Below are 15,572 nucleotides of genomic sequence, written 5' to 3' on the forward strand. Positions count from 1 at the left end.
AAATTATTTATTTCAGCTTTTATTTATTCCATCACATTCCCAGTGGGTCAGAAGTTTACAAACACTCAATTAGTATTTGGTAGCATTGCCTTTAAATTGTTTAACTTGGGTCAAACGTTTTAGGTAGCCTTCCACAAGCTTCTCACAAGAAGTTGGGTGAATTTTGGCCCATTCCTCCTGACAGAGCTGGTGTAACTGAGTCAGGTTTCTAGGCCTCCTTGCTCGTATATGCTTTTTCAGTTGTGCCCACAAATGTTCTATAGGATTGAGGTCGGGGCTTTGTGATGGCCACTCCAATACCTTGACTTTGTTGTCCTTAAGCCATTTTGCCACAACTTTGGAAGTATGTTTGGGCTCGTTGTCCATTTGGAAGACCCATTTGCGACAAAGCTTTACCTTCCTGACTGATGTCTTGAGATGTTGCTTCAACATATCCACATATTTTTCTGCCTCATGATGCCATCTATTTTGTGAAGTGCACCAGTCCCTCCTGCAGCAAAGCACCCCCACAACATGATGCTGCCACCCCCGTGCTTCACGGTTGGGTCATTATGGCCAAACAGTTATATTTTTGTTTCATCAGACTAGAGGACATTTCTCCAAAAAGTACAATCTTTGTCCCCATGTGCAGTTGCAAACCGTAGTCTTGCTTTTTTTATGGCGGTTTTAACGTGCAGAAAACCCAGGCTTTTACTAGAGCAGAAATCAGTGCAACAGATAGAGCACAAGTCAGAATTGGGGCTAGCAACAGTAGATGGGCCAGGGTGTACATGCACATTTCCAGATATCATCAACAGTAATACAATCAAGGCACAGCAGAGGACAGGGAGAGCTCTGCAGTGTTGATTTATGACATTTGAATGTGCATTAGATGGCAACAAGATCACATTATACAGCAATTTCATCAGGTAACATGAATACAAAGCCGGAGGGAGGTCAAAAGTCTGTGTAACCAATAGAGTCAGAATCCCGAATGTGGGAACAAGCATAGTCTCCCCCACGGTTGGGTAAACAAGAAAGTTCATAGTCAACAAAGCATGCAGACGTCATGAGGGAAATAGCAAAATGCACAAGAAAAAAATATATAACAACTTGGGGCTAGCCATTGTAAGTTCAGAGTCACTCGCTCCAACAGTGCCTGTATGCTGGAGGTGAGTGAAAGCTCTGGAGAGAGGGGGGAGTGTGGTGGGGGTAACAGTACCCGTGGATGGTCTCTGAACAGCAGGAGTTGGCTTCAAGGCCTCTGGATTTGGGTGGGGTAGCCTGCCATTTGTTGGGCTCAAAGGCTTCGACACCTCTCACTTCACACCTCAGTGCTAAATGAAGTTGTATTCCAGGTTGGATGGTGTATTAATCCTTCCAGGTAATCTTGTCCACAATCAGGTTGTAGATTTTGAGTTTTGATCTGGAGTGAGGGTATCATCCTGTATATGTCCCTGACTAAATCAATTTTTTTGTAAAAACATGCTGAAAAATGCAGGAGCTCATCTGCTCATGACCTCTCTCTCCAGCAGCCAGGGAACATTACCGTATATAAACATTGGGTTGTTATTTTACCTGAAATGCACAAGGTCCTTTACTCCAACAATTAATCCACAGATAAAACGGTAAACCGAATTAGTTTCTCGTCATCTCTCCTCCTTCCTTAAGGCTTATTTTTCTTCTTTGGACTTTATATGGCGGATGGAAACCAACTTCACAGCATTACTACAACCTACCGGAGTGTGGACCTACGTTCATCTTTCAATCACCCACGTGGGTATATGCTTCTTAAAACCAATGAGGAGATTTGAGAGGCAGGACTTGCAACGGGTTGAGCGTCACAAATAGAACCAACTTCTATTTTAGCGCCTGGCCAGGCAGACGCTCGCTGTCATGCGCAAGCAGTGTGGGTGCAATGATGAATAACATGTATTTGTACATTTATTTTGGACGCGAGCAGTTTGGTCAGCATGTAAAGCACTGCATCATAGTGCTACAGGCGTTACTATAGACCCGGGTTCATTCCCGGGCTGTGCCACAACCGGCCGTGGCCGGGAGTCCCGTAGGACAGCGCACAATTGGCCCAGCGTTGTCCGGGTTTGGCCGGGTGGGCTTTACTTGGCTCAGTCGCGCCCTAGCAACTCCTTGTGGCGGGCTGGGTGCCTGCGGGCTGACCTCGGTTGCCAGTTGAATGGTGTTTCCTCCAACATATTGGTGCGGCTGGCTTCCGGGTTAAGCTGACGGGTGTTAAGGAGCGCGGTTAGGCAAGTCATGTTTTGGAGGAAGCATGACTACACCTTTCACCTCTCCCGAGCCCTTTGGGGAGTTTCAACGATGTAACAAGTTCAAAATTGGGGAGAAAAGGGGGGAAAAATATTTTTTTAAATGTGTAATGGTCTATCACCAAAATAATGGTCCATCACCAAAATGACATCCAGCCACCTTGACACAACTGTGGGAAGCATTGGAGTCAACATGGGCCAACATCCCTGCAGAACACTTTAAACACCTTGTAAAGTCCATGCCAAGACAAATTGAGGCTATTCTGAGGGCAAAAGAAGATGCAACTCAATATTAGGAAGGTGTTCCTAATGCTTTGTACACTCTATGGTACCTATATGGTCTTCAGCCACTTACCCTCTTATTGTCAGCGGGGCTGTGGTAGAACTGGGAGATGACCTGCTTGTTCCCCTCTTTCTCCTTCTCCCCACTCAGCTGAAACCTCTCTGAGATGGGGGAGAAGCTGGTTCCATAGTCGGAAGACACGTACACCTACCATGTGACAGAGGAGAGAGGAACGAGGTGAGAACATGGAAGTGATGGCACACGGTAACAAGTGAAATCTGCTATCATAGTACTTTTGGATGTGATGCTTTATGGACAGGAAAAATTAGGCGTTGTCAAGTTCGATTTATTTTATTTCTAGTAGAGGACAAAATGATTTTAGAATGGTGTATTGGGAGGGAGGCCATTAACTGACTCTGTAAAAGGAATCAAAGCATTTAGGCAGTAGCTAGACTTTCCATCTACGGAGAGAAACACAATACTTAGGAAAAAGCTTTGTCTATGCTAACTGACTACAGAGTGGAACTGTAGTTCCTTTAAGAGAGAACTCCAATCCAGAATGTTAAGAGGTGTTCAGTGTTCCATGCTGTTCTGTTCTGTCCTGTAGACTCTACCCGAGACAATACATGAGTGAGGTCAGAGCTCTCAGATTCCCATCAGAGTGCCAGAGACCAAGGAGCTCAGACCACAGAGAACAGCACACAAAGCCCACAACGCCGACTGGAAGTTATGTCGAGGAACGTACTGAACTGGGAGTGAAGAGAGACACAAAACTAACAATTCTTGTTCAAACAAACTGTCCTTCACCAGTGGTATCTCTGCGGTTTAGTATAAACAACTTGTTTTTCAAAGGGCATCACATCTCAAGTTAATTAATAACCCCTTGAGGACAGGAGGTCTTTCATACACTGTGCACAAAAGCAGTGGGGGTTGGGTTACTGTAGGCTGAGCATCAGTATCAGACAGCATAGGGAGCTGATATCATCAAAAGCAGAAAGAGTAGAGAGAGATAGATGTAACAGATGGAGGGATTCATCCATGGCTCAGTGAATCTGATCGAGGAGAGGAGTGGAAGCGCACGGCTGGCAGGCAGGCCATCTCATTAGCACAGTGGAACAGGTCTGGGCCTCGCAGCACTGACATCATGTGGCCTGTCACTGACCAATGGGCTCCCATGTGCACACACAATAACATGCACGCACACAAACACACATGGATACACAAACACTACATTACACAACCAAACTGTGGGTAAACCAGTATTGTCATTTCTGCCATGGTACCTTGAACAAAGGAGTCTTCATTTGAATGGGGGGGGGGGGGGGATCTGAAATGTACAGTCCATAGTAAGATTGAAAAGAGGGCAGTGTGAACTGAGAGGGAAGAAGAAGATTCAAAGCGTCCGAAAACAGCACGGCTGTAAAGCAACATGCAGGCGTTATGCTATGTAGTGGTGGATAGGTTCATGGATATGTTTGTTTCGCGTGATTGTGGATCCCCATCCCGCACACAAGGTGTGTTAATGTACTTACAGGAAATGTAGGCTTCTACATTAGTATACTCACAGGAAGTGTACCCCTGTATTCGCAGGAAGTGTACTACTGTATTCGCAGGAAGTGTACTACTGTATTCGCAGGAAGTGTACTACTGTGTACTCACCGAGCTAGTCTTGGGACCTGTGGCTCCGACACTGTCTCTGGCCAGCGCCACGATGACATTGCTCTTCTCCCCGGCCCAGTGCACCACCATCTGGTTGTGGGAATCGTTCAGGTTGGCCTGCAAAGAAAAGAACAGTCACTCAACTGACCGAATGCATTTTTGTTCTGCTTCATCAAAATGCAGCTCAACACGAGGCCAATGAATTAGGCAACTATCTGATAGATTACAGTCACTTTTATCTCCGATAAACGTCCTTGGACCATAATGGCATTTCATAACAAATTTGATATCAGCTAGACATTGTAATGATTTTGCTGGGTTTCCGGCATCTTCTTAGCTGGTAGAAATCCCTCCGTGAAAGGTTGCGGTACCTTGCCTGGCTGTGTCTGGTGTATTGAACAGAGCTGTCGTGCTTTTCTTTATTCATGATTTTATCTGGGTAAGCTTACTGATGCACGTTACTATGGCAATGCACTTCGTGGCGTTATTGTTATGACCTTGCGAGGAGCACCTTGCTAAAGGCTCCTCTCCCGCTCTTTGTGTGAGTGTGAGTGTGTGTGTGTGTGAGAGAGAGAGAGACAGTGAAAACAAGCAGTGACCAGCTTTACATCACATTGCCCACCGTCAGAGGCCTACACTGTGTCCATTGAAACAACACAATGCTCCTATACTAAGTGCTTGTGGTAGATGTAGTAGTGTAAAAGCAGAAGGCACAGGTCAATTAAAACGCCAACGCTCCATTGGTGCAGCTCTGAAAATAAGTCTGTGAAGTGTGAATCCCCAAAAAGTATGTCATTTTAAATCCCACTGCCTTTACCTCTCATCCAAGCGCTCCCCTCTCTCATACTTCATTTATCATTCTGCAGGGGGCTGTGAGTCTTTAAAAAGCTCAGTTTTCTCCCTATACTACAGTATTTCTTCAGACTTGGACAACACAAAGACTGTCATTTCTGTATAAATGATAAACAAACGTTCCTCTTCTTTCAGTGGTAACTTTACACCAACTATTGGTACTATGGCTAATAGACTTAGTAATGGAATGTGATTTCTGCTGCAAATTGCTACAAAATAGCCTACAAGAATTTGTTGTGTGTATAAGCATGATTTCAGCATGAACATTGTAATAAGGTAACTCATTCCATGTCATTTAACATTCTCATTGCCTGAGAAACAGAGTTGAACACTTCTACTAACTGGACTTGTCTAATACGAAACGCTCATTCAGAAGGTTTTAAAACATTTCGCTATGGTGGGCCCTACTGAACACGTCCCAGGAGGTCAGCTGAGTCAAAGGCAAGGCCGTCTTCGAGGCTGAGATGACTCTGCGGTAAATCTCAGAGCCGTTTAAGCCTCGTTGCCGGCGGACCATGTAAAAGGGTGCCGGTGTGGTCCTCCTGACACCGCTGAATCAGGAGAGTGATGGCACTGGTAAACTGCTGCAAATGGCAGCATGAGACACAATCTATTCCTCCGGCCGAGCTCGACAACAAAATCGGCCATTAACATCAGGTAATGACATGAGCCTCACTCCAACTAGCTCCAGTTCCGTGAAGTTGGCTAGCTAAGCTCATGCGTAGAAACACGTCGTGGGGTCTAACGGTCGTCTCGCGCCGAACTGCGCATGTGCAGGCCGTCAAATCAAAGGCCCTCCTTCGACATAAAGTTATTTTCGTTCCCAGAAGTCTTGCGACGTTGCACCTCTAAGTTAAGAAACTCTGTGATAGAACTGCTCCAATTGAGGCCTTGAAAATGTAAATGCTGGGCCTGAAAATGTGCCTAACGTTGATAATAGCGATAAAGAGTCCTGTTTAGCTCTACCAAACGGTTTTTAGCATAGATAGTCAAGATTCCAGATGTTGAGTCTGCTAGTGTGATAGTTAAAAGTGTCAAAGAAAGAAGTGACTCAGTACATCGGTTTCTTAGGCAGCATGTTGGTCACTGGGGCATTAGGACGGGTGGTCATACAATAGCAACCATCAGTCTTTACCAAGCAAGTGCCAGGGATTCTAACACTACTCATTCCTTTGCACTAGTGCATTGACATAAGCTCTGGAAGCATCTAACAAGCCCCAAATTATTCAACATTATTATCTCTGACAAACCTTGAAACTCACCAGAGAGGAACAGTAAATTAATCTGTCCATAGCTCACGGCTCATGATCCTTTTGCACTATCTGGACAAAGCTAGATTGATGTCAGTTGAAAAACCCTATCAGAATGGAAAAGGAAGCACACAAACCATGCCTTACAAAAAAGCCATTGCCGAGTGTCTGAAGGAGACTGGTCAATGCTGATTCCATCAGTGCAAACTGAAAAGCACACAACTGGGCATATCAGTCACATCAATCTGGACTCTCCTCAAAATTGTTTTCATTGGTAATCCAGGAGACGCTTTTGTGGTGCCCCAAAAATATTTTTTTCTCTTTTTCTCCCCTCGTGTACCCTCCCTTCTTTGAGAAGCATGGGTGTGTTCAGTAGAGAAATTGTTTTGAAACGAGTGAAACAGGGAGGTAGGCTAATACCTGAACTTGTCCAAGAAACACTCATTTTCGTTTCCAGTGGCAAAATGGTTTTGTGTACAACTAAACACAACCTTGGTGCTTCTACGTCAATCTGTTTCCTCAACAACAAGCAAAGAAAAACTCCTGTGAAATAGGGAGAGTATTTACATCTCCCCACCATGTTCTCCTTCATTATTCAAGAGAGCAGAATGAACCACTGCTGAAAGAGTGTCACCGTTGGAGCGGAGCTGAACCGACGATGACATCATCCGCCTGCTGCAGAACTGGCATTCATTACATTTGCATTTTCAATCTACCAGTGTGTATTTTTGGTTGGATTGCAGCCCAATTGCACCACTGTCTGTGATAGTCATGCTGCACAATAGTTATTTTTTCTGTTATATACACTGAATGATGACCAACTAGCTGCGACAGGCCCTGATATCAATGTGTTATAGGCTAGTTTATCTCCCCATGGTGAAGTCTGGGCTCGGCTATGTTATGTAAAGGTCTGCTCTGCTCTGTGGAATCTCTGAAGTAGCCTCCTTGACAGAGACTAGAGTCCTTCTTCACAAGGCTGAATGATAAGTGGGTTAACATGGCAGATCATGCTGAATGTCTCGATGCTGTTGCCAGCTGAAGAGTAGCTAGACAGCAAAACATTAGTGAGTGCCTGGCACATTCTTTTGGGGTCAAATGTGAGAAACAAGCTTGAAGAGAGACTTCAGGTGAGCTTTGTGTGTGTGTGTGTGTGTGTGTACACATTTTACTATACTTGTGAGTACCAGAAGTCCTCACAAGAATAGCAAACCAACAAAAATTCAGAGAAGTGAGGACATTTTGCCAGTCCACAATTTTAGGCTTAGGTTTAAGGTTGGAATAGGGTTAAGGAAAGGTCAGGGAAAATACGATTTTGAACGCAAATCAATTGTCGGTCCCCAAAAAGGCCTAACAAGCATAGTTAGACATACCTCTGTGTGTGTGTGTGTGTGTTCTTCGGGAGGTTAAGTTAGTGCTGCACAAACACATTCATTCATTCAGGTGATTTAGTACGTCTATCATCTGGCCTTGAGAGACGAGTCAGCTGAAATGCAACTCACAAACACACGCACAGCAGTGAAAATACCCGTTTGGACATACCTTTTCCATATCTGCATTGTTCACCTTAGTTACTGCAACTTGCAGTAAATTCAATGCGAAAGAGTAAGTGTGTGTTTGAAGGGTCAAAGACTAGTCTGTAATTGTAGTCCTGAAAGGATCTGTCATAGACTGTGACAGACTGTAGTAAATTATATACAAACACAAAATAAAACAAATTAAATGTTTGAAGGGGACCAAGCTGGTATAACTTGCCAATGCTTGTTCTATCGCTCGCCAGCTCACTCACTCACACACTCACACACCGAAATAAAGATGATCAGGATTCTCATTGATTACCATAGCACCTATTTTTACCCAGCACTCGCTTTGCTGCAGTTAGCAAACAGTATCAGTTGTCCTACTACATTAGGCCTAATATATCGAAACTCAACACAAAACTGTAAACATATGTATCCTTCTTGCTCACACAGGCTCATAGAATTAGGCATCAGAACAAGTCCAGGCACCATAGTAGTATAGTCAAATATATTCATCAAGGCTCCTTACGTGTGACATAATGACAACTATGAACACGAATGAGGAAAATGAGTACAGCCAAGAATTCCCCAAGCCAAACATCACCATGGCACATGACACTTGTATTGTGGTCTTATGCACAAACCCTGTTGGATCTGTTTACATTGGGTCATGTGGCAGGGAACCAGATCCTGCTTGCTACACACCTTTAGAGTGTGCCATGTTATTTCCCTGGATATGTTTGTGAACTGTGGGAAACGGTTGACGGGATAGATTGAGCGACATCAGGGGTGTTTTGAGTAGGGCACGCACTAGCAAAACAATTTGCAAAGCAACACAAAACCACCATTGGACAAGTTCAGGTATGACCTCTGCGTTTCAAGATGTTCTGGTTCTGTCTCTGCTGAACAGGACTGAGGCCTGGCTCTCTTGTTTGTTTTGAGTGAGAATCTCGACTGGCAGATGCTCAAGGCAGGTTTCAGTCACACTCCCTGCTTGAATTTCACAATACAGCCCCCTCCGTGACTGCCTCCACCGAATGACTCAGGGTTTTACAGGAAGTCATGTCTCAGAGTTTGTTTTTTCTACTTATCAGGAAAGATGGCTATATTTTTGGTCAATTAGCTGGAACTCTAAAGCCACATTCCTAGTTCTTAAACTAAGAAATTGATTAACTGTAATCCAGATTTCACACACACTGACAACATCCAATACAGATTTGTACAACAATTCAATTTAAAAAGGGAGAAATATATCTGGATCTATATAGCTCAGTATGGTTAGGGAAAGGGGACTGGAAGCTTACTTGAACTTAAATGCCAAAATAACAGCCCTACAGTTGCTACAAAAAGCCTACCTTATTTATAAACAAAGTATGTACCTTTCTGTGAACTTTCGCTGGAGCACCTTTAGAAACTTCTAGGCTAAATCCCATGGGTGCCCTATCTAATGAAAAAAAAGCCATTTAATCCCTGAAGAAATTGGCTTTCATAGTTAGGGGAATGGGTGTGTGAGGAGACACTGTCAGTGTTTATTTTCTGTTCTGTGCAAAAAATTGCGTGCTATTTGGGGATATTTCTGAAGGGGGGGGGGGGGGGGGGGCTAAACAACAGCTTACTCTCATTCCAAGAAGACATAACCTTGCCTACAGTTAACCTAAATACACATCCGATTCAATGAACACCCTCCAGAACAAAACATGACACCTGACCAGCAGAGGAATTCCAAACTTGATCACATAAGCAACCATTTCTGTTCCAATTTGAGGATGTTTGGAATGCAGTGAATACTGAAGAGCAGACTACCGTGATGAATAAGAAATCACATTATAGAGAAACTCAGCAAGGAGCCTTCGATGTCTTACAAAAATCAACCATGTCACAAATCAAATTTGCAAAGACTGCCACTATTGGCTCTTCACAACATTTGCAGCCTCCACTAAGGCATGCATCTCCACATTGGGAAGACTCGATTGTGTCAGTCTTGGCTAATTAGAATTATATTGTTGTTGATGTCTGTCACCCAGCGATGATGATGTGTGTTACTGCTAAATTTATGTATACTGTCATTTGTATTTTCCAGACAAAACTGTGTGATTGTGGTGACATGCTATGATCACCAGGTTTCAGGAAAAACTGGTCAGATAAAATAAATTACTGGATTGGGTTGGTCAAGAAGATAATTCAAAGACTTCGTGCAATACATGTGTGTCGGTCTGTAGGTAGACTTTAAAACGGAGGGTTTGTTTACTAGATAGAGTAACGTAATTGAATAGGTTATGCCATTGAATAGGTTACATTGGGAAGAAAGAGCTCGCCATGGCATCGTATGCTGAAAGGGGACAGTCTGTTCTAAAAAAGTATAGTATCTACCTAGCTACAGTGGTACTGATAATCACACACTTGGCAAGAAGCTAGACTGACTTCAACAGCTTGACTTTGGTTATTTGCGCTTCGCCTCTCCTCGTCAAGGGTCGCATGAAATGAGAAAGCCATATAGGCTGCTGAGGTCCGTTACTAAACTAGCTAGCTGCTAAACCTAACTAGCTACTGTAGCTAACTTAGGATAGCCTTCCGATCGTGACGTGAGACCTGCTTTCAGTAGAAGTGTAGTTACTACTGGAGAAGTAATGCTTTACCTGTCCATACACCTTTGGCACGGGTGGTTGAACTGCACTCCGCCGATTGCGATGCTGATACATGCCCGAAGCCATGTCTTCCCTTGCACTACGTGCCGCTCGTCGCTTCGCATCCGCGCCTATTCCATGGATAAATTCTTCCTTTGCGTTAACCGTAGAAAAACCCCTGTCCTGCGGTAGCAAGAAACGCTGGTCTCGATGCAGACGAAGGGTGGAAGAAAATGTCCCGGGAGAAAATAAAAATAACAAATATATTGTAAACCTAAGAGGAGACAGCATCTTGAGTGTCTGTCTTGTCGCCATGTTTGTGTATGTTTCGTTTAGGTAACGAGAAGAGCTTATTCGAGTGGCGATTGGAGTAAGCGTAGGAGGCACGTCCCCCATCACCCACCTCCCTAAGCAAATTCTGCTCGTGGCATTGGTCGAGTTCGTTTTGCATGGCCCAGAGCCTCGGGTTGGTGGAGATTTTGGTTAAGGACCAATGGAATGTATAAATAACATTTAACTCCGCTCACACCCGGCACCAGGCAATGGAAAATGAATTTGCCCATTGTTAGCGACTTCTTTGTATCTTGAATGAGTGGATGTACTTGAAAAATATCCAACATGATATACAACCAATGCTGTTTATCTAAATTATGAAAAATAAGTGGGATGCATGCCAGCAAAGCCACTACACAACACTAAACAATACATTAACTGCACAATTCCACTGCTACAAATGGCTATCAGACAGAGTATTGTCTGGCAGCGAAACAGTTAATTCAGCCTCATTTACTGCCTTTAAAAAAACAGCTTATATGGCCGACTTGCTATAACAAAAGTGGTTTCTAATGACAATTGAGATGTACAAACTATGGCATGAGGGGACGACGAGCAGATAAAATGCAATTTCGATTAAGACATTAATGAGCGAGCTAGGATGGACGTAGTCAATATAGCTATTTGTTGAGCACTTTTGAAATGTACCGTTCTTAGATTTTTTTTATAAAGGCACACATAGCTTACATGTCAATGCTTACACAGAAACTATTTAGGTCAAATAGGGGAGAGGCGTTGCGCCGCGAGGTGTTGCTTTATCTGTTATTTGATACCAGATTTGGTGTTTATTTGAGCAATATGAGATAGAAGGAAGTTCCATGCAATAAGGGCTCTATATAATACTGTACGCTTTCTTGAATTTGTTCTGGATTTGGGGACTGTGAAAAGACCCCTGGTGGCATGTCTGGTGGGATAAGTGTGTGTGTCAGAGCTGTGTGTGTGTAAGTTGACTATGCAACAATTCATTTTAATGTTTCTTATAAAAAGAAGAGGTGATGTCAGTCTCTCCTCAACTCTTAGCCAAGATAGACTGGCATGCATAGTATTTATATCAGCCCTCTGATTACAATTAAGAGCAAAACGTTCCGCTCTGTTTTAGGCCAGCTGTAGATTAACTAGGTCTTTCCTTGCAGCACTGGACAACACGACCGGACAATAATCAAGATTAGTCAAAACTAGAGCCTGCAGAATTAGCTTTTTGAGTATGGTGTGAAAAAAGCAGAGCATCTCTTTATTACGGCTAGACATATAGATTCAATGGTTGTAAAGATGGGATCTTTACAACCATTGAATCTATATGTTTTGACCATGACAGTTTACAATCTAAGGTAACTCCAAGTAATTTAGTCTCCTCAACTTGTTCAACAGCCACACCATTCATTACCAGATTCAGCTGAGGTCTAGCACTTAAGGAATGATTTTAACCAAATACAAAGCTCTTAGTTTTAGAGATGTTCAGGACCAGTTTATTACTGGCCTTTGTTATTACTGGCCCTTAACTCGTTGTTAAGGGTTTCAGAGACTTCCTTAGCTGTGGTTGCTGATGCGTATATGGTTGAATCATCAGCATACATATACACACATGCTTTGTTTAATGCCAGTTGCAGGTCATTGGTAATAATAGAAAAGAGTAGAGGGCCTAGAGAGTTGCCCTGCGGTACACCACACTTTACATGTTTGACATTAGAGAAGCGCCCATTAAAGAAAACCCTTTGAGTTCTATTAGATAGATAGCTCTGAATCCACATTATGGCAGAGGTTGAAAAGGCATAGCACATAAGTTGTTTCTATAACAGGTTATGGTCAATAATATCAAAGGCTGCACTGAAATCTAAAAGTACAGCTCCCACAATCTTCTTATTATCTTCTTATTATAATCTTCTTATTATAATAATATCTTATTATTATTTCTTTCAACCAATCATCAGTCATTTGTGTCAGTGCAGTACATGTTGAGTGCCCTTCTCTATAAACATGCTGGAAGTCTATTGTTCATTTGTTTACAGAAAATAGCATTGTATTTGGTCAAACACAATGTTTTCCAACAGTTTGCTAAGAGCTGGCAGCAAACTTATCGGTCTGCTGTTAGAACCAGTAAAGGTTGCTTAACCACTCGTGGGTGGCGGAATTACTTTGGCTTCCCTCCAGGCCTGAGGACAAAGACTTTCCTCTAGGCTCAGATTAAAAATATGGCAAATATAAGTGGCTATGGAGTCAGCTACCATCCTCAGTAGCTTTCCATCTAAATAGTCAACGGCAGGAGGTTTGTCATTAGTGATCGATAACAATGATTTTTCCACCTCTCACACACTAACTTTACAAAATTTGAACTTGCAATGCTTTTCTTTCATTATTTGTTTTTTTATGCATGAATACAATTGCTCACTGTTCATTGTTGGCATTTCCTGCCTAAGTTTGCCCATTTTGCCAATGAAATAATCATTCAAATAATTGGCAACATCAAATGGTTTTGTGATGAGTAAGCCATCTTGATTTGATGAAAGATGGAGTTGAATTTGTCTTTATGCCCATAATATCATTTAAAGTGCTCCAAAGGTTTTTTCCATCATTCTTTATATCATTGATTTTGGCTTCATGATAAAGTTTCTTCTTTTTGTTGAGTTTAGTCACATAATTTCTCAATTTGCAGTAAGTCAGCCAGTCAGATGTGCAGCCAGACTTATTAGGCACTCCTTTTGCCCCATCTCTTTCAACCATACAGTTTTACAATTCCTCATCAATCCATGGAGCCTTGACAGTTCTAACAGTCAGTTTCTTAACAGTTGCATTAATAGTTGCATAAATTCATCAAGTGCAGCGTCTGGATGCTCCTCATTAATCACATCCGACCAACAAATATTTTTAACATCATCCACATAAGAGTCACAGCAAAATCTTTTGTATGATCTCTTATACACTATTTTAAGCCCAGCTGTTGGAACTTTGGCTTTCCTGGATATAGCCACTATATTGTGATCACTGCATCCAATGGGTACAGATACAGCTTTAGAACAAAGTTCTACAGTATTAGTAAAAATGGGATCGATACATGTGGATGATCTTGTTCCTGTCGTGTTTGTAAACACCCTGGTAGGTTGATTAATAACCTGAACCAGATTACAGGCACTGGTTAGAGTAAGAAGCTTCCTCTTGAGCGGACAGCTTGAAGAAAACCAGTCAATATTCAGGTCGCCAAGAAAGTAGATCTCTCTGTTTATATCACATACACTATCAAGCATTTCACACATATTATTTAGATTCTGACTGTTAGCACCTGGTGGCCTATAGATACGCCCCAAAAGAAAAGGCTTTAGATGTGCCAAGTGAACCTGCAACCACAACACTTCAATAACACTTGACATAAGATCTTCTCTAAGCATTACAGGGATATGGCTCTGAATATATACAGCAACACCTCCCCCATAAGCATGTATGTATCGTCTATAATGTTATATCCTTGTATTGCTACTGATGTATCATCAAATGAATTATCTGAGTCTCAGAAATGTCTAATATCTGAATGTTATCTTAGGTTAGAGCAAGTTATTGATTTCATGAACATTATTTCTCAGGCTACATATATTAATATGGGCTACTTTCAGCCCTTTCCTGGGTAGCTTATCAGAGATAGACATAATACTGAAAAGAGCAAACAAAGCAAGATAAAAAAAATATGTATACATTCAGCAGACCATTAATCAATTGGTGTGTGTGTGTGTGCTGCGGGGTTAAAGCTACAAACCCATAGGCTTGGCTCTCTTATCCCTTCCAAGCTTCTGGGAGGGAGGGTGAACAATGAGCGTGTCATAGCGGATGTAAGCAATGTCCCCACGAGCTCTGGCAGTTTTCATGGCTGGGATCAGTTCTTTCCTCTTCTGGCGTACAGCTTCAGGATAGTCCTCGTTGAAGAAGATATACATTCCTCTCAAGTTCTTGGCTCTTTCCAGAACAGCTACCTTGTCCTTGAACCTCAGGAACTTGACCACTATCAACTTGAGCCTATTACCTGGTCCGGCGTTGGGTTTACCAGTCCTGTGGGCGCTCTCCACCTCAATCTTCCTGTGGTCCATCTTCAATTTCTCAGAGATCATTTCCCTCACTTTGTCCTCAGTCTCTGTCCACATCTCATGTGGAGATTATGCAATTCCGCAATGTTGTTCCGCCTTGATTGTCCCTCTAGATAGTCTGATTTATCTGTCATTGTTATCATAGATTCACACACAGAACTGATGTCCTCTCTTAAAGAAAGTAGAATTGTTTCAACTAACGTTACTTGGTAATCTATTTTATTCCTTATACGGTTTCCTCCCTATTGATGAGATGTATTTGAGATGAATTTGGTTTTCATGTTATAATCTTGTGTATATTTTGTTTTTATGTATTTTCAAGACAACCAGAATGGAAATACGTTTTACACGTTTTTGTGTTATCCTCTATGCTTTTAATGGCATTGTACTGTATCCACATGTGTGGTGTTTTGTGTTTAAAGTTGTCAACAAATATAAGCTAAGCAAAGAACATGGGAAATTGCATTCAATTCACAACTGTCTGATTTAATTAGTTTATGGGCAAATAGTTTATGGGCAAAATGCTTAAAAACTACATAGGCTTAAAACAGTGGCTTAGATTATCATGTCCCCAGAAAGCTCAGCTTTTCCTTGTATATGATTCACCATTATCATCATTATCTACAAGGGGAATAGAATAGATCAGAATGGAATAGAGCAGCTATGTTCACACAAACAAGTATCTTAGGTCTCACTCCTACCACTGGACAATAGGCAGACATG

General features: G+C 42.3%; 1 protein-coding gene across 2 annotated transcripts in view; it reads right to left on the reverse strand.

The window, feature by feature from the left end:
- Positions 1-10,840, reverse strand: part of LOC110507083 (sortilin-related receptor) — a 70,317-nt gene extending 59,477 nt beyond the window's left edge. The window contains exons 1-3 of one of the 2 annotated variants that reach the window (XR_005040090.1): positions 10,462-10,840; positions 4,207-4,323; positions 2,620-2,754 (exon numbers count right to left, since the gene is read on the reverse strand). Coding sequence is in view for 1 of the 2 variants with exons in the window: in XM_036965740.1 (XP_036821635.1) it covers positions 2,620-2,754; positions 4,207-4,323; positions 10,462-10,764 (555 nt within the window). In the remaining variant the exon portion in view is untranslated. The remainder of the gene's footprint in view (positions 1-2,619; positions 2,755-4,206; positions 4,324-10,461) is intronic. The other variant, XM_036965740.1, reaches the window with a different exon arrangement.
- Positions 10,841-15,572: the final 4,732 nt, after the last annotated feature.

This window comes from Oncorhynchus mykiss, chromosome 27 (assembly GCF_013265735.2).
Source record: "Oncorhynchus mykiss isolate Arlee chromosome 27, USDA_OmykA_1.1, whole genome shotgun sequence".
Classification (NCBI taxonomy): domain Eukaryota; kingdom Metazoa; phylum Chordata; class Actinopteri; order Salmoniformes; family Salmonidae; genus Oncorhynchus; species Oncorhynchus mykiss.